This window comes from Castanea sativa, chromosome 12, assembly GCF_040712315.1.
Source record: "Castanea sativa cultivar Marrone di Chiusa Pesio chromosome 12, ASM4071231v1".
Taxonomy (NCBI): domain Eukaryota; kingdom Viridiplantae; phylum Streptophyta; class Magnoliopsida; order Fagales; family Fagaceae; genus Castanea; species Castanea sativa.
The window spans coordinates 1,507,645-1,533,929 of record NC_134024.1 but is presented as its reverse complement, the minus strand read 5'-3'; the positions used below and the strand labels follow the sequence as shown (position 1 = coordinate 1,533,929).

Below are 26,285 nucleotides of genomic sequence, written 5' to 3'. Positions count from 1 at the left end.
ATAGTGCTGGTCCCTTTTTTCCTAATTAAAATATATGATACGTAAAAATTAAATTCATCACCCAAGATTTATTATGATTGAGAGAAAGAGAGATGATAACAAATATATATTAACAAAAATAGGTCTTTATTTATTATTTTTTTTAATTACACCAAGAAGTAGCGATGGAGCTACAAGGACCTTGGCAGACCTGTTTTTATTATAGATTACGTATAAGTTTTGTTTAAGCAATCTCCTCAATTATTACCCAAGTAATATCGATTAGCTTCTGCAGTCTGATAGAAGCATTAAGTAGTGGTGAATCACGTTTTGGGGGGGTCAATCTGTACTCATCATCACATTCTACACATTTAATCAGTGCACCTCTAAGAGAATTTATCACTTCCTGATAAGCCTTTGGTTCTGAAGCCGAGTATGCAGCATTCAAATTCACTGCTATTTCACTATAATCGGTTTGGCAATTCTGAATTCGAGTCTTATCCAATGGGTCTGTTAGCGTTTTAAGAATATTTGGGATTTGATCAATGGTATTAAGTACATGATTAGAGGTTATAGAAATAGAAATGAGAACAAGACCATCCGGATTAGCTGCAAAAGTACGTTCGTCTGAACGTAAAGTTGATTGGCAAAACTCGTAGTCCACAGTCTTCTGGCAAATATTTTCCAAGAAGGCTTCGTCAACCAAGGCATGAGAAACTTGGCAGAAAAGAGAGGCGACTAGTAGAGAGATTACCAAGATTGATAGGCAGCTAATTGGAGAGGCCATTTTCCAAGTTCTTGACAAGAATGATATATCTTTTGAATTCCTAGTTATAATATCTTAGGTTGGCAAGAGATAGAGTTGTTTTCTACTAAAATTTTCTAAAAAAACTCTATTTCATGCCAAGTTTATTTAGGAATGTTAAGAGATAATTTTCTTGTGATCCATCATTTTTTGATACTACCAAGCATAGGGAAACGCGGAAAACCATCAAAACAAATAACATTACATTTCTAGAAAATGAATCATTTTCCAAAAATCAATTTTTTAGAAAACTATTTCATTTGCTATATTTGGTAGTAACATTAAAATGGGTTTAAAAAATATTTTTTAATTTCCTTTATTTAACTTGACGTGACAACTCTATCTATGTTTGGATTCTCTTTTTTAAGCTTGCCAAGAGATAAAGTTGTATTTTAGAAAACAACTATATCCCATGCTAAGCTAATCATTTTCCAAAAATCCATTCTTTAGAAAACTATCTCATTTTCTTATATTTGGTAGCAACCTTAAAATGATTTGAAAAAATATTTTTTAATTTCCTTTATTTAACTTGACATGACAACTCTATATATGTTGGAATTCTATTTTTTAACTTACTGTGAGATAAAGTTTTTTTTTAGAAAATAATTATATCACATGCCAAGCTAAATAAGAGAAGCCAAGCGATGGTTTTCCTTTATCACATTTTTTAATAAATCTTTTTCTATGATACTACTAAATACAGGAAAACGTGAAAAACTATTTTTATATAAAGTTTTTCATTAAAAAAACTAGATAATAGCTCATGCGGTGTATGAGAAAGTTCAATAAAATATGATATTAACAAAAAATAAAATGATTTATCTCTACTTTAATTATATATATATATATATGAAACGAGATAGTTATGATAGTTATTATTAGACATTTATTTTAATTGTGTTTTTATATAAAATATTAAGGGAAAAGTTTTGATGCATACTAGCATGTAGCAATTGCTACATAATGGGTTATGTGACAGCAAAAAGAAAGCAATATGTTTCCAAGGGTCATGTGCAATGCACATTTTGGGAAAGTTTTTGCTACATAATGGGTTATGTGGCAGTAAAAAGAAAGTAACATGTGTCCAAGGGTCATTTGCAATGGACATGATTGGGTGGACAATTGGACACATGTTGCTTTTTCTTTTTCTTTTTTTGCTACCACATAACCCATTATGCAACAATTGCTGCATACTAGTATGCAGTAAAACCTGTCAAAAATATTAAATTTGATAATTATGGTATCTATTAATATGTATTTATAATGATTGTGCTTTAATATGGAACCTTTAAATATGTAATTATGATCATTATTAATAAATATTTTATTATGAGTGTTTTTATATCAAACTATCCATTCTTTCAATTTTTTGTTGATAAACTACATATTTAGTCCTTAACCCTTACACTGTATGTCAATTTGATTTATATCCTTTCAAACATGTTAATTAATCCCAACCTTTTGGTATTGTGTCAAAATGGTCATTGCCGTTAAGTGGTGAAGGGAAAATGTTAACGTGGCTAACTACGAAAATAAAAAATATATTTAATGACACCTAGTGTAAGTTTCATGATCTGTACTGCTTTTAGATGACATATCAGCAAGTCGATTCCTTCTCACGAAGACAGGTGTAGACACTGCATTTTGTATCCCTTACAACTACGGCTCATGTTCCTCAATGATATCAAAATTCTAAGGCCTAAGGTTGGTTTAGGGCCCAATCAAATTACAAATTGACTTGAGAAGTGTTAAAATAGAAAATATAATTGTTTTAGAAGCAAATAAATCTATTTTTGGAAAATAAAAGGCTAAGGAAACCCTTGGCCTACGTACGCAAGCACAGACTTGCACACGCAACTAGAGTTTCAAAAACCTATGAAAGATAAGTTTTTTCTACATTAAAGACTGAGGTTTGAAATGAATCCCACATTGTTTGGGAGCCATTCCAAACCCCCCTCCCCCTTTTTCAACTATATAAAGTCTTACATGGTATATTTCAAAAACACACAAAAACTCCTAAGGGCAAACCTAAGATTCACTAGAAATAGTGAATAAAAGAGGGAGTTTTTCATACAACATCCTCAAGTCAATTTTATTTTGATTGGGATCTTTTCTGGTCTTGATCTTTCGAGTTTCAAATTACTAATCACTTTTATATTTGATTGTGAATAGATTAACTAAGGGGAACGGTCAAAATCAAGCTTGAAAAGCTTCTTGTTTGAGGTATTAAGTTTTAAACTTTTTCTTTTCATTTCTTCTTTTTAATAATTTTTAATTTGTTTTCATGCTTTGTTTATGCTTTATAATGTTTGTTTAGTTTAGGTTTATGTATTTTTTATGTTTTAAAAGCATGCTAGGTTGTTAGATTTACAGTTTTGAATCTTTGCTCTGTTTTGCTGCGTTTCTGTTTTGGCTTAGGGTTTTTTAGTGTGTCTGCGTATGCATGCTTCTACATGCGTACACAAGCTAGAAACCCTAATTCAGGTTTTTTGCATCTGCTTCTTTGTTTCTATCACTTAATATGCCTCTGTTTTGTTCCCTTTTTATGCTTTTTAAGTCTTTGTTCCTCTGTTTAAATGCTTGTTTGCTTTAACATGTTAGATTAGGGTTTCGTCCATTTCTTATTTTAATACCATGAAGATGCATATAACATGATCATGCACTTATGCCATGGGTACTGAGATGTAGCAAGGTGAGTAACATAAGACATGCATTCACATGAACGTGCATTTGTTTGTTATAAGAGCTTTATTTTCTTTTAATGAACATGTATATGCAAGTCTATATGCAATCCTTTGAATGATAATATGATTTGTTTGTTGCCCATTTTATCTGTTTTGATTTGACATTTACATGTTCCTACCTTGGATAGAATAATATGATACATATGAGATGTATGCTAGGGTTTAGGTTGTGATGAAATGCCATGATAGATGTATGTTAGGGTTTAGGATGAAATGTCATGTTGTATGCTTAGATGTATGCTAGTGTGTGCATGTGTTTAAGATGCAATGTTGAATGTGCCTTTACTAGGATTAAGACATTGGACATAATGAGTGGAAGCCGACCTATAGGTTGGACGGTTTTGGGTGCCTAACACCTTCTCAAAATCGTACCTGAGCTCTAAACTCATACTTTAATAGTAATATCTGTCCTTCCACATAAGGGCACTATATTCATGGTTCCTAAACCATAAAACTAGGTGGCAACTCCTTGTTTCTCCGCCCCGGTCCACTCGGCCAAGGTATACTCCCAAAACCACATGTTGTGCCCACAGTGGCGACTCCACTAGGAATAGAGCGTTTGATTCCAATATGTCCTATTTCTTAATCTTAATAAAGACTTGTTCGATACTTGCTTTCACACACTTCGCTTGGTTCTTTTGTCCCTTTACCTCGCTTCTACATGCCTGCGCTACATCAATTAGAGTGTAGAAGCAAAATCTATAACACACAATTACTACAACTCTTTCACAAAACTTAAGTTCTACAAGAACACTAGGATAGTAGGCAAAATAATAGAGAAAACCTCTCTAACAAACTTTTATTAAAAAACACACACAACCATAAATAACCTCTCTATAAAGAGAATTTATAGGAATAGAATTTCTCCTACTCCTTTTAGGAAAAGAAATTATAAACCCACTTCTACTTGAGAAAGGAAAAACAATTTAACTAGGAAAAGAAAAACAATTAAAATCCTAATTCAACTAGGAAAAAGAAAACAACATAAACTATTAAAATATTTTATTCTTCCTTAACCAATCTGCATCATTCTCTTGGGGTTGGGAAAAACTCGCCCTCAAGTTTTGTGGCAATCTTCCACGATCAATTGGAACCCCGAATAATCCTCTCCATCCTATTCTTCTGTGCAAGACAAGACGAATCAATATGCTACTTATCAATCTTTTCTCACTCAAAATAAATCTTGATGTACAAATTTTTATTCTTGACCTCTTTTGCCGCCATGGGATATATGAAGCAAGTACTAAAAAAGAATCCATGCACGCATACATAAACTTCATATTGCGTCCTCCACAAAAATTACTTAAAATCACTTGTTCACGCCTCTTGTTGACCTCTATCAATTCTTGTTCAATAAAATCCTCCCATAAGGGATCAATAACATTTTCCATTAATCTTTCCAAATTAATGTTAACTTTATTAAAAAAATTTGAGAGAAGCTCATCAACCCCAATGAAATCATAGTGTTTAATGTGTTTAAGTTCAAGCTTTAGTAGATTGAAACTTTGTTCATCAATTGAGCACTCATCTATTACTGAACAAACCTATTGTACCAACCTATGATTGTAATCAGTAAAATCAATAACATTTTGTTGTTTAATGTTGAAAGTCTCATCAACGGTGTGAGTTATGGGACCTCATATGTATATGAATTTATTTTCATCAAGTTCAATCTTGTCTCCTTGACTATAATCTTCAAGATAGTCATCATAAATTGGTGGAGAATCCCAATTTACTACACATACTCTTTTAATATATTCATCCTCCATTTTGATATTGTAGTCCTCCTTCTCCACATCAAAATACTCCTTCTCCTCCACATAACATGGATTTGGATAATAGTTTTGAGGTTGGTTTTCAATGGTTAAGGCAGCGAGCTGCTTTGAAAGCGCACTAAGTCACTCCTCTGTTTGTTGAAAGAACACCTCTAATTGTGCATCGCGTGCAAACTCATCACGTTCATACACGTCATATATGGCAACAAGTCTTCCCCCACATGCTCCTCTTCGTGCCATGGTAGGGACCTAGCCTTGCTCTGATACCAACTGATGCAACGTGGGCGTGTAGAAGCAGAATCTATAACACACAATTACTACAACTCTTCCACGAAACCTAAGTTCCACAAGAACACTAGGCTAGTAGGCAAAATAATAGAGAAAACATCTCTAACAAACTTCTATTAATCAACGCATAACCATAATCAACCTCTCTATAAAGAGTATTTATAGGAATAAAATTTCTCCTACCCTTTTTAGGAAAAGAAATAATAAACCTACTTCTACTTGAGAAAGGAAAAAGAAAAATTAACTAGGAAAAGAAAAACAATTAGAATATTCCTAATTCAACTAGGAAAAAGAGGTCAAGAAAAAGGGATAATCTGCCTGCCATAGACAACAAACTAGGTTGTGATGCAGGATGCAAAAGTAAGAAGAAGCAGAAAATGTCTACTTCTATAAAATAAGAAACAATCATCATGCCCTTTTGGCGTGATGGTCACTCTTCAAGTATAAATACTTGAAAAGTATAGAAGGCGAAAGGCTAGAGTTCAAGTTTCCAGAAAAGAGTTTCATATGCATATACTCTTCGATTAGAATTTATATATTATATATAAATAAAAAATAAAATAAAATAGGAAACAGATGGTTTAGAATCCAGGCAGTCAAGTACGAATAATTGCCATGACGTGCAATCAACTAATAATCGTTATCCTTCTCAAAAAAAAAAACTAATAATCGTTATAATCTCTTCCCCTTCGATGTAGGAGTTTTGTTTTAGTTAGTGAAAAGATACTCCGTATTTATTAATTAAGGTTACTACTTTGATACTCTCTAAGCCATGATAAGAACGTGAATATCTACATTTCCGGAAAAAAGGATCAGGCTTACTAGGCATATAATCCTTGAGGTGATTCTCAGGACAAATAAAAGAGAAATGATATCCTTTACTAGTGTAATTTTTTTCCCTCTAAAGAATCCTTGAGTTGATCTGCAGCTAATTGTTTGGGATTCTCAAAGAATTCATAAGATTTCTAAAAAGATTATCCGCAACAAACTACTATTTAGTGATTAGTAAAACTATGACAAAAAAAAAAAGTAATGCTAGAAACACAAACTTTTTTATAAAAAATTTTATAAACTACTAATGTGGCAAGTGGTTATTGGTAATGAAAAAGTGATATTAGTGGTGAACCTAGATGAAAACTAATAAAAAATTGCTCTCAACAACAATTTGTAAAAATATTATAAAATAGTTTGTGTCTATAATATTATTTTAAAAAAAAATAAACTCTTAAGTTTAGAATAATAGGAATTCTAGAGTATAAATATGTCAAACGGTAATAAATGGTTTAAAAAATCCTATCTTATTTGGGATGTTAATCATAATTACTGTTAGACATTACACAAATTTGCCGGTCACAGAATCATGATCTGTTAGTAAACGTATCTCCATTCTCCAGTAATCTATGCAGAAAAATCAGTGTAAGTTATATTGAATTTATCCAAACATGGATAGAAACAAGTGATGATATCATTTATAACGCTGATTGTTCCTATAAAAAGCCCCTGTGTGCCCTCATAAACTATAAGGATTTGTTATCAAAAAAGAAGAAGAAAGAGTGAGAGAGGAAGAAGATGACGATCTCAGAAACGAGTCCATCATCCACCATCGTGTCATTCGGCGAGATGCTCATTGATTTTGTGCCTGACATAGCTGGAGTTTCCTTGGCCGAGTCTACTGGTTTCCTCAAAGCACCCGGGGGTGCTCCTGCCAATGTTGCTTGTGCCATAACTAAGCTTGGTGGTAGCTCTGCCTTTATTGGCAAGGTTCTCCCCATATCTCTTCTTCTTGTTTTGTTATTATTATTTCTTGATTTTTATAAACCATACATATAATATAATAAACTAGTAGTTAATACTTAATTATAATAAATATGTAAATAGATGATATTTTTCTCTTCTTTTTTTCTTGTTTCATCAAAAAGATGATCTTTTTCTTTTTCTTTCTCTTTTTTAATTTAATCTTAATGTATATATATTTTATATGTGAGGATGATGTTTAATTTTGTCTACTTCAGTTTGGAGATGACGAGTTTGGGCACATGCTAGTGGATATCTTGAAGAAGAACAAGGTGAACACAGATGGGGTGTGTTTTGATGAACATGCACGAACTGCATTGGCCTTTGTAACATTGAAGAGGAATGGGGAGAGGGAGTTCATGTTTTATAGAAACCCCAGTGCAGACATGCTGCTAAAAGAGTCGGAGTTAAATTTGGGTCTCATCAAGCAGGCCAAGATATTCCATTACGGATCCATAAGCCTGATATCTGAGCCATGCAAGTCTGCTCACATGGCAGCCATGAAAGCTGCTAAGGAAGCCGGCATTTTGCTTTCATATGATCCAAACGTCCGCTTACCTCTCTGGCCTTCTCCTCAGGCTGCTAGAGAAGGAATCAAGAGCATCTGGAATCAAGCTGATTTCATCAAGGTATTCTATCTTTTCTATTCCATTAGAGTGCTTTTTTTTTCACATTAATTGCAATAATGCAATTATGATGTTTTTGTATCAAATCAGCTAAGTTAAATGAATACAACCCATTGGCATTCAATCGTTCTCAAATTGACTTATGGTTGATTGTTTTCTTATCGAATTAGGGGGCTCAAACCTATATACTATTCTTAGGTGCAATATATTAAGTTCCCAAACATTTAATTACATTAAATTTAAAGATAATACTATCTGTGGTCAATGCAGCCATGTGTACCAAATATACCCACAGATAATTTGTCAGATAGGATAAAAAAGTAAAAGTAGACTTTCATAACGATGTATCGAATAGTACGTAGTAGTAGGTTTACTAGTAAGTTGTTGAATAGGATAGGTTTAGGATTTGATATCTGGACTTGCAAGGATGCATCAGATAGTAACATTAAAATTATCTTCTAATAAATAAATCCATCAATATATAGTTGTTTTATTTAACTTATTTTAGGTGATAAAATAATTCTGTGTCTGTAATTGATGGTATAGGTGAGTGATGATGAGGTTCAATTCCTCACACAAGAAGATCCTGACAAGGAAGATATTGTTCTGACCCTATGGCATGAGACCCTCAAGCTGCTTGTTGTTACTGATGGAGAGAAGGGATGTAGATACTTCACTAAGGTATTATTATTATTTATTTATTAATTCTTTCTTGTTTCTAGAAACAGTGCCTTCATATATATATATATATATATATATATATATATATATATATATATATATATATATGATTGCTTTGACATCCCTAATACCTTTTGGCATAGGAAGAAACACATTGTTGACTTACCTTATGTTAAAACTTTAGTGAAAAAAATATCTCCACTAAAGATGATCCTATCCAAATGAATGTTGTATTTCAACAAGGAATTCTTAATATTAATCATAAACTTTTGACCAAGTCCTTAGAATGGACCACTTATCCTATTACCAACGTCCAGGTCAAGTCTTTTTTCTACCCAATACTTCCAATATATATATATATATATATATATATATGTATGAAAAGGGGGTTACTCTTACACCATTGATTTGTACCTTAAAGAAGCTCCCTCCCTCTTTATCCTCATATCCATAAGATATTCACGTCCTGTTAATCTATTGTATTTCGAATTGATCCAGTTATCTTTTCATCTAAACATATAATGTATGAATACAGAGTTTTAAAGGAAATGTGAGTGGGTTCTCGGTGAAAACTGTTGACACAACTGGTGCTGGGGATGCTTTTGTTGGTGCACTTCTGGTTTCTATCGCCAAAGATACTAACATATTTCGTGTAATCATTCTTTATCCCTTAACTTTAACTTTAGTTGGTTTCATTATTTTTCATTTCAGCATTAGTTTTAAGTTAATTTTGTTACTTCTGTATAGGATGAAGCAAAACTTAGAGAGGCCCTGACATTTGCAAATGCATGTGGAGCAATTTGTACAACAAAGAAGGGAGCAATTCCAGCTCTTCCATCCACCTCCAATGCTCATGAGCTCATGTCTAAGGCCAAATAGGCCGAAAACATTTCCTTTATCATTCGCATTCGAATAATTCTGGTTTGTCTAAGGATGGATAATAAGTATTTTTTTTTAATTTTAGGAAAATCTCTCTCTCTCTCTCTCTCTGTGTATATATTGAAATAAATTACTATCACAATTTTAATATCTACATATTATTACTGATGTAGTATTAAGTATTTGAATCCAATCATTTCAAAAGAATTGGATAATTATCCATAACTCTAGAGAGAATCATTTTAGAAAGATTTTCGATGTCTATTTCGTCACACTGCCACTTAGTGTTGGGTCAATTTACATGTTTGTGTGAGTGGCTATGCCTTTCATATGTTATCATCGTTGCCAATGATCTTGTATTCATGTGATCGAAAATCTTTCATGAATCTATCAACTATCAATGACCTTGTAAGTAATTTTTGCTACTTATTTTAATAAAATCCCTTTTTGGAGGAGGATGAACTGCTGTGTGGAGGACTATTTTAGAATGATATATAATTGGACATGCATGACTAATGTTTAATAGGTAATGTTTAACAACAATACCTTAAAAGAACTTTCATAAGACTCATGTATGTTTCTCAATTGTAGCAATCAAGTCCAATAAAAATCCACATCCTAACGAAATGGAATGTTAAGACCACTCTGTTAAAGCTTTTTTTTTTTTTTTTGGCTGAATAAGGCAATATATTAACACAAACCAAGGGGAGCAAAAACAGACAGAAGCAAGGGAAGGAGAGAGACTTAGCCTACACTACACCTCCTTTCATAAACCCAGAAACTACAGAGAAAAGGGGGGACCCAAAACTGTTACAAAAGTATGCCCATTGGGTTTGACAAGTTGTGGTGGTGTTCATGTCAGGTAAGATAAACAGAAAACTAACATAAATTAATCTCACGTAGTTAAATTGAGGGTATTGATTAAAGATAATTGAAGTTCAAATTTATTGTCCCGTCGCTTCGGCCTGTGTGTGAGCTTTAGTGCAAAATGGAATGGGTGTGTAAGGCCTCTCTATTTCACACAACCGCACACAATTTGAACTGAGATCGTGACTTCATGAAAGGTAGAATGTGTAATAAACACCACTCATCTAAGAATTGTTTGCATTGGACTGGAGCGCTAATATAAGGAATTGTTTTATTGATTACTTATTAGAAGTATAGGGACTTAACTAAAACATTTAAGTCTTTGACTGCTAAAATTTGATTTTACCGACTTCTGGTCTTATTTCACATCCGGTAAGAAATCCCCAATAAAGCAGTTTGATGTCTTCCTGCCTGTTCTCCATCCCATGCAACAAAACACACCATGAATTTCCTTCCGTTCATCCCGTATTGGCAACCAGATTTACTGACTACACAGACAAGACACCTGGAAATGTTATAAAGCCAATTTGATAGCACGTCTAAAAGACATCAAAAAAATAGATCAACCTGAAAAGATGATGCAGAAAAATAATCTGTTCAAACTAAACCCCTTCCTCAAATGCAACAATTTTATACAATCTGCTGTGTACATCAGCAAAGCTACATTTTCTTTTATCTTTTTTTCCCTATAATTCAATGCAAATTAACCAGAAGCTATGCTGTTTTACAAGGGGATAATTACACCAAACTATGAATGTGATTTACAATTAAAAAATAACAAAATGAAATTTGCACATCCTAACAACAATTATGGTTATAATAATGTTACATGCTCATGGCTCTTGATGAAAGCTCTGATTCACCCTCCTGCAACTCTCCCTCAGCCAGCTCAACATTATCCTGCAAACAAGTAAAGCCAGGCCATATAATTACCAAACTCACTCTACAACACCAGTGCTGCAAAATCAGGTCAAGGGCCCAAAACAACTAGATTAAACTGGATCATCAGTCTCTGTTTACATTTCTTCTTAGTAAATCACATAAACACCCAATGGATCTTAAACCTTGATCTCCCCTCCATCTCATTCTTGTAAGAGTCATTTGAGCCAGAACTCATTGGCACATCAATCTATAATTATAGTAATCATCTTTTTTTGATAGATTATAGAAATCATCTAGTGTTCTATGGAAGGTTTTTTCCACCAAAAGTAACAGGTCGTAGGTTCGAGTCTAGAAATCAACATCTCCCAAAAAAAATGGATGTAAGGTTGCCTACCAATCACTACTCCCAAATGCCACAGAAGTGAGGTGTTTGTGCTCTGGGTACGACCTTTATCTATTGTTCTATGGGCAAGGATGTACTCTTAGGGAAACCAAGTGGTCTAACAAGTGATAATCAGAAGCTGTTCCTAAAAGCCAATTTAGATAATCATGTGTACATGCAAAGGTATGGATTATCACACCTTTGATATTGCTTAGAAGAAAGAATCCTAGAATCTCAGAAAAATGCAAAAGTGAGAACAGGTCCCTGCATAATTACATATGAATTCATACCGCTGAATTTTTCAACTTGGTTTCAGCTAGGTAACCCTCCAATGCACCTTCTCCACGAAGAATTTTTCCACCACATCCAGGGGCATTTGCTGCACCCACCGATTCCTCATCAACCACAACCGCATCTATTCTATCATTTCCTATCTTAACATCTGGAATCTGAAACATAAAAGCATTCATATGATTTCATGGTAATCAAAGTCCTCAGCCTCAGCAAGAGCAAAGCAATCAACAACTGCATACCTCATACATGGATTCGGTTAGAATGCTTTCCAGTAAGGACCTTAAGCCCCTGGCACCAGTATTCTTAGCCATTGCTTTTTTAGCAATCAGTCTCAGTGCCTTCTCTGTATAATGTAGCTTCACCTGTAATTAGGAGAAAGTTCATGTGTTTGACATACCACACTCAAATTCAGTTAACATGCTTAGAGAGAGAGAGAGAGAGAGAGAGAGCATAATAAAACATGCATAGGCAAAATGCTTACATTGTTCATGCTGAACAATTTCTTGTACTGCTTACCAAGAGCATTTTTTGGTTCCGTGAGAACCTGCAGAACAACCATAAAAAAGAAATTTAGTAGATATTCCAAAAATGAGGAATACTCTGTCCATTTATTGAAACAATGGCAGCTATTCATCACCAAAAAAAAAAAAAATCAACACAGTGCTAGCCTCATGTTAGGCCTGCCCATCTCCATTTAAACTTTACACATGCAAAAGCCAGAACATATGATAAAAAGATCGATTTAAATTGAGGGATGAGACTAAAAAGATCAATTTCTAATCATTGGCCCCAAAATTGATAACATATGATACTAAAAGAAATGCAGCTTTTCCAATTCACAGATACAATTTAAGTCCAGAACATCACATCTCTAACAAACGCTAATAATCCTCTTTATTACAACAACCAAGGCTTAGTCCCAAAATTTTGGAGTCGGCTATGGATCCTCAACAAAATAATTACTATAGTTATGAAATAAAAATTTGGTGTCAGATATAATGTTCATTTAGAGTTCAGACTAAATTCATTAGTCTGGAATGAATAGCCAAATAGAAAGAAATATGTTCCAAATATTCACAAGCATCCAATATCATTCACTATTTCAAATATGTGAACAATTTCAACATCATTCATAAACATCCACATTATAATGAAATGAAAGATGATTTACATTGATTTTCAAATGATTAGCATGCATTACTTCTCCCTGATGGCCTATTTGATCGGGGTGAAAAGGGGAGAGAAAATAGGAGAGAAAAGGGGGGAGGGGGGTATTTGGTTGGGGTGATTTTTTTTGGGGGGTGGGGGAATTTTCTCCCTGGGTCCACCACTTTTCTATCCCCCCCCCCCCCCAAAAAATAAAAGGATAGAAAATATGGGAGAAAGAGAGGGGAATTACAGTAATTACCATTCTACCCCCACTATTTAGTTATTCCCCAACTCTAGTTTTTTTCCCTAATAAAATACAATTAAAAAAAAAATTAATAGCAGCATGAGAGTAAATATATAAAATCTACTTTTTTTATCCCCTCACTTTTCTTCTCAAACAAACGAGTTTTTTTATCCCTCCACTTTCCAATCTCTCAACCAAACTCCTTGAGAGAAAAATAAAATCTATTCTATCCTCCCACTTTTCCATCTCCCAACTAAACGGAATATAAGACTTTGTATAAATAAAAGTCCACCTAGGAAAGAACACAGAGTATGAGTTCCAACCGTTCAATTACATGGCTTATAAATCCAAGCAAAACCATAATAAAGTATAATGTAGAATTACCTGAACAAGTTGGTCCTCAGTTAAAGCTGACAAACTAACTAAAATTGGAAAACGGCCAATAAACTCTGGTATGAGACCATATGCAATAAGATCAGCACTTTCAACCTGAAGGTGCAAAAAAAAACAACTTTCATTCTTATGAGTACATGAACTTCATAATAGACGGGCCAAAAAATACTAAATATATAAATGGAAATACAAACTTTAAATTCCCATGTCAATGACTTTAAAGGGTCTTAATTCTCACCGACTCGAGTAAGGATGATGTCACAACAGCATCAGTTACTACACCAGTTCTCATATTTGCACGAACAGGTGCTCCAAAACCGATTGAAGAATCTTGACGCCTGCTTAGTGTTATGAATAATTTCATAGTCAAGAACACTCTTAAAAACTATAAGAACGAGAGAGAGAGAGAGAGATAATTGGTTGATTAATTTTTCAACAGAAAACTTGAAGGAATCACCTCTCTGAAATGGTTTTTTCAAGATCAACAAATGCTCCACCACATATAAAAAGGATATCTTTTGTATCTATCTGCAATCATATACAAGAATGTAAGATGATATCACCAAAGCAATAGCTAACCTAAAAAATTGGTAATATTCACTCACATGAGTGCAAACTAGGGACTCATTTGGTACACCGTAATGGTAGTAATTGCATGGGAATAGGAATCATTATTACAAGGCATACAAGAAGGTGGAATAGAGTAACTATTACCATCCAATTGTTTGGTGACAACATTGGAATATAACCTTGGATTTGTATTCCACAATTTGGTACAGCATCATGAGATGGTGAAATGAAATCATATTTAAGTCAAATTTCCTATAATACACCTATTTGTAAACTTTTTTGATACATAAGTAATGAAATTTTATCGAACCTAAAAAAAAGTCACCCAAGTATACAGTCAATATACAACCTGGGACCAATACAATCAAACACACACAAATTACAAACACCCATCAAATCACAAACTAAAAATATAGAATGACATCCTACAATTGACATCCAATCCAATAAATTTCTGAAAAAAATTTCAGATATGGTAATGACCTTTCAAAATCCTCAAAGCTCCGGTTATTTATCTCTTGCCAAATGCACCACATCAAACAATTTGGAACAACCATCCAAACAACACCATTGCAATAATGCCCAAACTTTCCTTACCAACAAGCTAGGAGATCAACACCAGCCTTCGACATCACCCATTGGATTCTAAACAAGATGAATACCATTGTCTACAACCAAATGTGCCCTAGGCGTAGTCCACAGACACAACCAAACAATAAAATAGATATTCCTTAAGAACAATCAGTGTTTATTATAGTATACCAAATGTGGCCTAGGCATTTCTAAGGAGGAGAACAGAAGACAAACGCAGACAGATTTGTTTCTGGTAAGAAAAAGTCATTTATGGTGACTCCTTTCTTTCATCGTAAGGAAGAGGCTTATCCTACACATTGCCTCAACTAGTTCTCAAGGAAAAGGCATGATATGACTGACCCTAACAAAAAGCTGAAAAAAACAAGTGCTCCTTCACTGGTTCCATAAAACAAAACTGAGGCCCCTTGTACACAGGTAGTGTACTAGGGAGCCACAATATTTAAAGACATTGCATAAGTCTAGGAAGTCCTCCAAGGAAGAAAAAGAGTGCCTACTTATTGCAGCCATCCGATCATTCATTGATTATGCAGCCATTTATGTCAATCTAGTATTTTTGGTAGTGACTTATACCTTTTACCCATTGTCAACTACATGAGCTATTCGCACACCAATATTGAAAGTATGATATCGTAGTAGTTGGCTGGCTTTGGCACTGTCATGAAAGCTAAAAGCAGTGATACATGGAAAATTGCAGATGCACCCTGCCACCATATACATATGTATCACCCAGGGTCCCCTCCCCCCCAAAAAAAAAAAAAAACTGAGAGAGAGAGAGCGAGCGAGCATACGTAGAATCAATTAGACTGTACTACGTACATATATTATAATTTTTTTGGTAAATAAAACATGCACCCAATGAATGCCTCACCATGCTCTTACAAAGGAAGGGGGTTGCATTTGAGCTTGTACTCATTGGATTTTTTTTTTTCTTTTTTAAGAAAAAGTAACCAAAAGGAGTTAACAATCTATAGATTTTGCTTCAATAGAACCTAAATTCTAAATAGGTAATGCAAGAATGATCACTACCATAAGAAATATATGTAACAGATAATTTATGAGAAGGCAGAAAAGGACATATTTAGGCCTCGTATACCTGTATGTTATCACCCCTTGGATGCTTCCTTGCTCCCTTCTCAGGAACATTAACTATCTAGACAAGAAGAAATTATTCTACTGTTAGAATAATAACAAACATAATGCTAACAATTACATAACAAGTAAATAATATATAAAATAAAAAAATTTATTATGAACAAAGAGACAAATAAAAAGAAATGCAGAAATTCCTTCTACAAACATTAGCATTTAAGCTGAAACAAAATTTATATAATATTAAGTTTAAATTATGAGGGAACCTGTAATGCAAATAAATAATAATAATATAATCATTGCAAGTGTATAGCAGGGATGTGACTACAAGAGAGGCTCATGAAAGAGAAAGCTTAAAGACCAAAGTTTCAACAATAGGGTTCACATTTGAAAGGGGCCCATGTCACACCTCGACTCATCATTGGCATGATATTGTCCGCTTCAAGTTGCCCCTTATGGTTTTAAAGTGCCTCATACCAATTAGAATCCAAGGCCTCCATATAAGGTGCAGGACATTCCCCCTACCTAGACAAAGTGGGACTCAATTAGGATTTGGTTCTCCCTCACCTCACATCACTTAATAGGTCTTTTGGACTTTGGGTCCCCACGCCACACCTGAGATCCTTAATCATCTAGCATAGTTAATAAAAATCTTATTTTAAGTGTCTTTACATCATGCATGCACCTTATTTGATATACTCAATACTTCTATCGGCACCTCCTTCCCTTGTCAAAGCAAGGTGGAGCATTGTGTTGTAGCCTCATAAGTTTGAACTTGGGTATGCAACTATGCATCTATTTGATTGGGTTTTAGAGCCACCAAGCAGGGATCCACCCGTGCCATTTCCTACATTAAGGTGAAGATTATCTAAAGAAAGAAGGGGAGGGGGGGCAGTAACTAGACTTTAATGCCCAAGAAAAGCGAGGAGAGACCTCTATCCCCAGTTATTTGTCCACCTTAGAAAAATCCAACTTTTAAAGGAAATTTTAATTAATGCATCGTCTTGAAATAAAAAATTTATTAGTTCCCAAACTTACCCTTCTTAACTTAAACACAAATAAATTGAATAAAAAAGAAGCATTGACTTTTCAAAGTGAACAATATTTGGGACATCCCAAAATGAAATGGTGGACAAACGAAACTGAACAAATGGGGGACTCTTTATTTATGCAAATATACCAAAATAAACCAGCATGTATAAATTTAAATCTCTAAAACCCCAATGACCTTCATTTAGTTTGGAATTTGGATTGCTTATTAATATTTATTTAATTTCATTTAGAAATTATTTGAAATTTCCTTTTATAGCTAATTATATGAATAATTTTACTAATTTACACACTGATGATAAAATATTTAAGGGGGATAGGGCCAAGGATGGGATCTTTGTTTCTTGCAAGAAAGGGATGTGCACAATAAACTTGGCAAGGATTTTTTAATGTATTACACATGCACCCGGTGGATCATGAACCCACAACCTCGACATCCACTGTCCTTTGCAAGAATAGAAGGTGTTATTTAAGCTAGAACTCAATGGCATTTAACTTGGCAGGGATGAGGGCAAGAGATGGGGTTCCCAGCCCTCCCCCTCCATGTTGCCAAACCCAATCCATGGATTTAGACGATCTTTCATCTTTGGGTATAATTCTGTACTGGCCACTATATATGGTCTCTTGCTATGTCTTACGACCCTAAGGTCTTAATTCTGTAATTTCAACATTACAGTCCTCATCCTATACTATTCGGAGCAGCAAGGACCACCTCATTTTGAGAGGAAGGAATCTACATAATTTTCAGCAGCTATATTCGATAAATTTGATAGCGATAATGGGAGAAGGGGGTTTTGAACCCTGGACATCTCCATCGGAAACACCAAGAGGTGTCAGTTGAGCTGCAAGACTCTAAGCAGAATTTTCAGCAGCTATGTGATTCTATCAGCAGTTAGCATGATGAAAACCTAACCAGGAATGCTGACTTGGGATTCAGACCTAGCACATCATCATTTTATTCCTTATTTTTTATAAGTTCCATTTTAATATTTCAAATTAAGTCCTTATGGTTACATATGTAACCGTTAATATACTCAGCAAGAGATCTTTATTCCAAATTAATTGAACTTAAACACTCTTTTTACTCTAATGGTGTGTTTCTTCTGCTATTGGAATAGAGTAATAACTCTTCTGCTGTTAGGCATTTATGTGAGCAATCAGATCATCATCTTTATCAAGAAGATTTTCAAGAACTTTTTGCACTTCAACTTTCCAACAAAACAATTATGCCAAACTATGGCAGCATCACCATCACCAACAAGATATATCTAGCCGCAATCAGTTGCATAACTAAGACCCATTAGAAAAGTAAAAGTTCTCAACTGGGAAAAGTATATGAGGCACTTTCTAAGCACGCAACATGGTCTGAAAACCAACTCTCCTCTAGAAAATCATCAAATTCATGCCTTGTCCCTTTCATCCCAAAAGTACCCATTAAAGGTCTGTTTGGGATCCGCTAATTTTGCTAAAACTGAAAAATTTTTGCTGAAAGTACTGTAAATAAAGGTAAAAGTTAGCTGAAATAGTACAGTGAGATTCATGAATAACGTCAAAAAGTGCAATGAGGCCCATGAATAGTAGCAAAAATAAGCTAGCTTTTTAATTTGATGCCAAACTCACACTAAACTGTCTCTTCCAAATATTTCTCCAACCATCTATCACTACTCTCTAGATAGGACTCTAAATTTCCAATTAGTAGCTTCCAACCACATAAAGATTTAAGAGCCACTAATTTCTACCTAACACCTCTTCCAAGGAACCCCTTCAGATATACTCTGTCCATGATGTGTTACTTGCTAGCCTCTCTCAAAAGGTTCAGATAACTACAAGGAATTCTATTACTATACCATTAACTTCTTCCTCACATACCACTTATCAAAAAAAAAACTTCTTCCTCACATACTTTCATAAGCATCACAAGAGGGATGCGTCATACTGTGCATACAGTTTGAGAAACCTATAGGGCCAAAAATGCATACTGGGTTGCACTATATGACATTATGACATTTATAAGTGATTCTCATGTGTTGATGCTTCTAAAGGTCACTGAAAGGAATGCATAAAGTAGAAAAGCCAGAACCAGAACAGCTCAAAAGTTCACCCAAAAAGATTTATCTTTAATAAGTGCCAAGAGCCTTGTAGTTTAACCAGTTGGCACTTCATGGTGTTTCCAACAGAGACATTTAGGATTCAAATAGCCCTCTCCCGGCTATTATATATATATATATATATATATATATATATATATATATATATATATATATATTTTAAGATTTATCTTTAACAAGTAACATAATAGATAAAACTGAAGATAGTGAATGCAATGTAGAACCAATTGACTCACAGTTCCTTCCAGCATTTTCAATAGTGCCTGTTGGACACCCTCACCAGAAACATCTCTGCTAATGTTTAAGCTCTCAGCCTAAAAAACAACAAACAAGTGAGAATAATTCAGACATAAAGGTATGTACACATTAAATTAAATTATTTTGAAGCCAAAAAAGTCACAAAACCTTCTTAGTTATCTTGTCAACTTCATCAATATAGACCATTCCTTGTTGAGCTGCTTGTACATTGAACTCAGCTGCCTAAATGCCAAAGGACAAGCATGACAGTATTAGTCCACTGATAAGAATAAACAAGCACAAGCTGAATGGCTAAAGATGCTGCATTTTGATATTTAATTTTACAAAATAAATATAAAGCTTAAATATAAGATGCAATTGGAGCAAAAGTAAATTGATATTCACACACACACAATCAAAAAAAAAAAAGGCACCCAGTCGAAAGGTCAAAACAAACTGAAGATGTTAATACAAATAAAAGGGGGAAAAGGGAGGAACACTTATAGCATTCAAAATCAAGAAAAACAGAGCAAAAAGCTGCAGTAACGTTAGTATGAGCAAAGGCTTTCTTTCTTTCTTTCTTTTTTGAGGGGGTGGGACTTTTTGAAGGCGGCTGAAACAGTAATTATCACCACACCAGATTGCATAAAAAATACTCTTCTGCTTAAAATGATTGTATTCAGATTGTTAGATTTACTTCCTGCACTTTTTCTCTTTTAAACCTAATATCTCGTATGTCACAACTCAACTTGGTATCAGAGCTTACCAATCCAACCCTAGAACGCACGAGAACATCTTTACTTCCCTTCTCCTACTCTTCCAATATCTTTACCTTGCTTCCCAACCTATAAATCCTTGGCAGAATCATCGGCAATCTCTAGATAGATGTGTTGTTTCTTATTAGCTCTCTACTACATCTTCTCTGTCTGATGTCCCTACTCCATCCTCCTCTCTTTCGGACACTAATGATTTGGCTATTTCTTTATGATGAGATAAATGTACTTGTACTCAACATCCTATTACTCTCTTTCTTTTTTCCAATAATCATGTTTCACTTTGTCTTTATTCCTTTGCTTGTACCATGTCCTCTATCCTATTTCCTCACCTTTAAGTAGGCTTTGTCTTCATCTTGATGGAAATTTGCTATGGCTGAGAAAATGAGTTGCTCTGAACAAGAATCAAACCTTGGAGCTCACTACTCTTCCACGAGGGAACCTAACAATAGGACATCATTGGGTTTACACTGTTAATTACCTCCTTGATGGTTTTGGTGAGCACTTTAACGCGTTATTGGTAACAAAAGGGTTTACACAGACATATGATGTTGAATATCCAGAGACCTTATCTCTTATTGATACTCCTATGGACTACTATTAAACTTAATGGAGAGCAAGGTGATTTGTTTCCCGATGTCAGTCGATACTAACGGTTGATTGGGAAATTGATTTAACTTACTGCAACAGGTCCTAATATTACTTATACAATTGGTGAGGTTAGCATATGAATGCTCATCTTCAACCTCACTATGAAGCTATTTGTCATATCTTGCATATCTGAAAGGTGCTCTTGGGTGAGGACTGTTATAAAAGCCTTATACTTCTTTGTATGTGACAAGTTTTAGTATTGCTTATTGGGCTAGTAGTCATTTTGATAGGCGGTCCACCTTTGGCCATTTTACCTTTGTTGGTTCTTATTACTCCCACTAGAATTGTCTAGAACACAATCCAATTCCTATCTTCAAAAGAAGCCTAATTCTTCCTGAAAATATTTTATTAAGGTGAGAACCTTCAAAACCAAGCTCATGCATCTCCTCTTCTCAGCCTTCTAAGATGAGAACTTTCAAATCCAACTCCCACTAGAATAAATAGAACAAATCAAGTTCCTATTTTCAAAATATGCCTATTCCTACCTGAAAATTCTGAACAAATTGTAAACTTTTCAAACCGAAGTACAACAAAACTAAACAGTAGGAACTCATAGAACCCAGAGCATATCACAGGTTACTTAAAATGTAACATTAAGCACCCACTTTTTTTTATGAGCCAATATTAAAACATACCATGGAGGCACAACCCAAGTGCACGAGCACCATATAATAGAAAGATACCTCACACCAAATATAATCTTCTTCTTTTTTAGTTAAGTAATAACTAATAATACCTCATACCAAATATCAGCCAAAGGATTGTCATACAAAAATCATGCAGCTGAGCATATTCAGAATTCCACAAGTTATCCCAAGACATGTTGTTGAATGGCAAGTCGGAGGTCATGCATTAGGTGGTGAGAACAACCCACTGTGTAGCAATTATGGTGGGTAGCCTTATATGCAACTCCAGGGGCTAGGAAGTGCATCAGCAACAGAGACTGAGGATAGGTCTAGTGAAATTTTATTCTACATTATGATCACACAACCCATATAGACTGGGAACACTCCCTTTCAAGTCAGCAGAACAAAAGGAAAGAATCTATAGCCCCAAGCCAAAAAATTTTAATCTCAGCTTTAAAAAAGTTTGAAAAAATATTTTTTCCTTTAGAAATTTGATACAAAGTCTTCACACAGAGAAAATATTCATCTCAAGTAACAAGGAAATATCCTCAAGAACCTCCCCTCTTAATAAACTAAATAGATACTAATTGTTATGCAATCAAATTTATTAAAAAAGAATGTCAGTTTGAAATCTGAAGATGCAAAACGTGAAGCATACCGCAAGCAACTTATACAAGATTGATTCAACATCTTCTCCCACGTAACCTGCCTGCGAAAATTTAAAAGAAAGAAAAAAAAGTCAGCATTTGCATGCTATAGTTTTTTATTTTGAAAAATATTGCATCCTATAGTTGAGTGGTAATAAATAAAAAGTAAATGAATAATTCCACACCCCAAAAGAATGTAGCCAGTTGCCAGAGAAAATAATTAAAGTAATAACAGGGTATGTGAATGCCATCTACTAGTATGCGAAATTCCCTATTGCAATGAAATTCCCATAGCAATTAGTAATAGATAACATGCATGAATAATTACTATTGCTGAAAGAAAATAATTATTAAAAACTGAAAGGAAACATAAAAGTACAAACACAGCCTTGACCCGATGCTAACTTTTAAAGTTTGTTAGTCCATCATCCATGTTTGCATGTTAATCAATAATTAGAATCAGTACGTCAATGAGAAATAGGCCTACCTGTGTTAATGTTGTTGCATCAGCAATGACAAAGGGCACATTCACAAATCGAGCTAATGTCTTTGCAAGCAATGTCTTCCCTGTTTTTACAATATGCAAGTTAGAAATGCAGTTTGATCACGCAGATATAAATAAATCATGTGTAGGCCGCCAATGGTTTTCAGTGGATGTCATAGAAGAACATTGCTCAGTTATAATCAAACCTGAGCCAGTTGGGCCCATCAAAAGCACATTGCTCTTTTCTAGTTCCACATTATCATCATCATCATCTATTTTTTCTGGAATTCCTGATTCTGCTCCTGACCTAGTATTAAAATCCAATGTTTCCATTCTATTAGATCAACCCAAAACAACTAGAAAAGTCTATAAAAACATTCTGCCAGTGCTGAGAAAGGTGTTCCCATTCAAAAAAGAGAACAAAAATCAGAATGAATTCCAGATTATATGTATATCATTAAAAAAAAAATGAAAATAAAAATAAAAACTAACCCTTTTTGAAGGGATGCATGATATATTCTTTTATAGTGATTATATACAGCAACAGCAAGAACCTGCAGTATAAACATAAAGCATCCATAGAATAAGTTTCAGAGAAAGTAAAAATAAGATTTTAGAAAAAAGAATTGAATTGGGTAAATGTGCATTGTCATTCTATTCCAGAGAAATAGTGAGGAAAAAGTATAAAGAAGTAATGAAAATGCAGAAAGCAAGTGTCCTGAACTGCACCTAAATGTTGATGTATGCTCAATATAAGAGATAGAAGAGTAGTGCTGCAACAACAACAAAAGTGTTGTCTCAGATGTGTTGGAGTGTGTATGTTCAAGTGTTGACGAAAACGAATGCGTGTATGGAAAACATGACTAACAAATTAATGAAGTGGGAAATGTGATAGTAAGAGCAAGAAAACAAAGCAGGATGAAGAAGAAGAAGAGATTCAGACCTTTTTGGCTCTGTGTTGACCAATAACAAACTTGTCGAGGCCCTCACAGATCTGCTTGGGCGTGGGCAAATCCTTGCCTAAATTGGACCCTCCCCATCCACTGCTCTCTGCTCCACCACCTCCACCTCCACCTCCACCTCCACCTCCTCCATTATCTGCACCGCCAGGACCACCAGTTTTAGGACCAGGGCCAGCCGCCCGAATCACATTAACCCCGGGGGCAAAAGGGGGTCCGGGAGGAGTATGGACAGCCAGGCCATTAGGGGGAGGGTCTCCATTGCCATTGCCATTGCCACCGGAAGTAGCATAGGAGTAGGATCTTAAAGTGTCCCAGAAGGAGGATCTATCTCTATCTCTATCTCTAGCAAGCCTATTGTTATTGTTATTATTTGAATTCCTATTACTATTATTATTGTTATTAAAGTCGTCATCTCCACCAGCACCGCCATTAGCATTATTTTTGTTGTTGTTGTTGTTGTTGTTGTTGTTGTTGTTCCTGGTGGATGGTCTAGTCCCAATCTCAACGAAGCTGCCCTGAAGAGGAGACATCCCGTAGGGGCGGAAGTAGTATGCGGTTTTGCAATTAGGGCAAAGATTGACAGCTCCAGCTCCAGCTCCAGCTCCAGCTCCAGCCCCGGTCTTGGATTTGGGATCTTCTTCATGATGATGATCATTATCCGGGGGAGGAGGAGAGGAAATCAAATTGTGTCGATTAGAGAAAGAAAAGGAGAAAAGAAGATCCATGTGGTTGTAACAAAGGGGGCAATTGGCCTCAGCACGAATCCTGCGGATTTTATGCTCGGAGGAGGAAGAGCCACCGTGGTCCCACTTGTAACGCTCTTGTACTCCGATGAAGGACTCACGCCGGCGATGCGAATTGCCAATTGGGACTTGAAGGAGGGTCGAGATTCCCGATGCTTGAGTCCATCTCTCTGACCCTGACCCTGACCCTGACGACCTTATCAACATCATTTGCTTCACCTTCTTGTTCCATGGTGATGATCTCAACAACATTCCAGACATAATTTTACAAACACAAAAATACAATCAATTGCTGTAATAATAAATAATAATTAAAAGCTGCTAATACGTATTGTATTGTATTGTATTATTATTCTATCGAGCTGCCTATAGTGGTGAAATAGAGTCTACAGCCAGAGAAAGAGAAATAGAAATAGAAATAGAGAGAGAGGGAGAGAGTGGTGGAAAAAGCATGGAGGGGAGAGGATTGAGGAGGTAGTAATAAGAAGATAAAGCAGTTGCGATGCGTTTCTATTCATAAGGGATGGATAGTCACTCAAAAATGAATTACAGTGGTAAGAGTATTTTGAGAAAGAATTTTTTTGTAGTTTTTTAAAATACGTACGTGGGAAAAAATGGTTAGAAATGTGTAACGTTGTTTAAGAAAAAAAATGAAACAAAACTTGACCAAAACATTAATGGATAGTCTCTGTCTCTCTATCTTTGCTCCTGTTACGGACATACGTATGGTACTTTAAAATAATGCACTTTGCGTCTTTACCAGTCTTACCACCTATTACTAATTTCCTCACTTCAAATCAAACAAAATTAAAATGATACCCACGAGTCACCACTACCTCCATCAGATCATCCTCCACTGATTAAGGTTTATAATCAGTGGTATTTCATCCATGACACGCTTCCATTTTATAATATTATTGCCACCTTTACTGTTTCAATACTTTCGAATGAAGAAGATGGTCCTTTCTTTTCATATTTATTATTTCTACACCTAAATAAACTCTCTCATATGTCTTATGCCTTTTTTTTTTTTTTTAATAGGACTCGCTCGTGTGCTTAATACTACACTTAGCCCTATCAGACTAGGAGAGCACTATTTACCTTTAGGATTCAATCATGTCTGAATATGTTGCTTTCCTTCACCTAATTTCCAACTTCTGTTCCTTCTCAAAACAATTTTTTTCATCCATATTATATTTTTCCCACACAACTCATAAGACCTTGGGCAAGAGAATATCTTATCTCTTAAAAATACAGGAGAGAAGTTTGTATCTAGTGGACAATTTTATTGAACATGCTAGGATATGGATACATATCCAAAACTGGACACGTGTTCGCATTTTAACGTGTCCAGTAAAACTGGACACAAGTCCAACCCTAAAAATACAAGTAGCCACACATTTATTTATTTATTCTTCATAGGTGAGAATTGAGCAATGAAAAACCACAAACATAACAAAAAATGTCAATATAAAAAGTTACAAAATAGTGTTTGTTTAATTAGGTTCGCAAGTTTTTAACTTTTGGTTTTTATGTAATGTTTTTTAAATTACCATATTTTCAAAATACAAGTATATTTTAACATAATTTTAGCAAAAAATTAAATAAGTTAATTCCAAACGCTTGCATAACTTAGTAAACAAAGCTTTTAAATTTTTATTTTTTTTAGTTTATTTGGTCCAATATAAATATGTTAGCAAATGAAAAATTTTAAATATTTGTTGAGTTTTTTTTATTGTAAATGTTACTTATCACACCACACTATGTATTAACTAGTGTGTAACCTTGTGTATATGCACGGATACATTTAAAAGCAATCATAATTACATATATATAATTTAGAATCTAATTAAATATAGACTCTTCTTTTTTTGCATTCAATAATTTACTTGCCACAAAAATTAAAAAATTAGGTAGAACACATGTGCAAAATTGAACTCCAATTAAAATTCAATTTAGAATCTAATTG

General features: G+C 34.5%; 3 protein-coding genes across 3 annotated transcripts; 1 reads left to right on the top strand and 2 right to left on the bottom strand.

Moving 5' to 3' along the window:
• Window positions 1–223: 223 nt before the first annotated feature.
• Window positions 224–766, bottom strand: LOC142619440 (pectinesterase inhibitor 5-like). The gene has a single exon (XM_075792537.1). The coding sequence runs from the start codon at window positions 764–766 to the stop codon at window positions 224–226; it is 543 nt and encodes a 180-aa protein (XP_075648652.1).
• Window positions 767–7,160: 6,394 nt separating this feature from the next.
• On the top strand, window positions 7,161–9,571 carry LOC142618225 (putative fructokinase-5). Its single transcript, XM_075791135.1, has 5 exons — window positions 7,161–7,352; window positions 7,604–8,014; window positions 8,558–8,692; window positions 9,228–9,344; window positions 9,440–9,571. Exons 1-5 carry the CDS (start codon window positions 7,161–7,163, stop codon window positions 9,569–9,571), a joined length of 987 nt encoding a protein of 328 aa, XP_075647250.1.
• A 1,443-nt stretch (window positions 9,572–11,014) lies between these two features.
• On the bottom strand, window positions 11,015–24,806 carry LOC142619749 (CLP protease regulatory subunit CLPX1, mitochondrial). The gene is made up of 15 exons (XM_075793006.1): window positions 23,555–24,806; window positions 23,104–23,165; window positions 22,818–22,918; window positions 22,615–22,694; window positions 22,139–22,189; window positions 19,599–19,673; window positions 19,430–19,507; window positions 16,040–16,096; window positions 14,240–14,310; window positions 14,021–14,120; window positions 13,774–13,878; window positions 12,478–12,540; window positions 12,236–12,358; window positions 11,993–12,151; window positions 11,015–11,338 (listed from the first exon to the last, which is right to left on the bottom strand). Exons 1-15 carry the CDS (start codon window positions 24,575–24,577, stop codon window positions 11,264–11,266), a joined length of 2,223 nt encoding a protein of 740 aa, XP_075649121.1. The 5' UTR covers window positions 24,578–24,806; the 3' UTR covers window positions 11,015–11,263.
• Window positions 24,807–26,285: the final 1,479 nt, after the last annotated feature.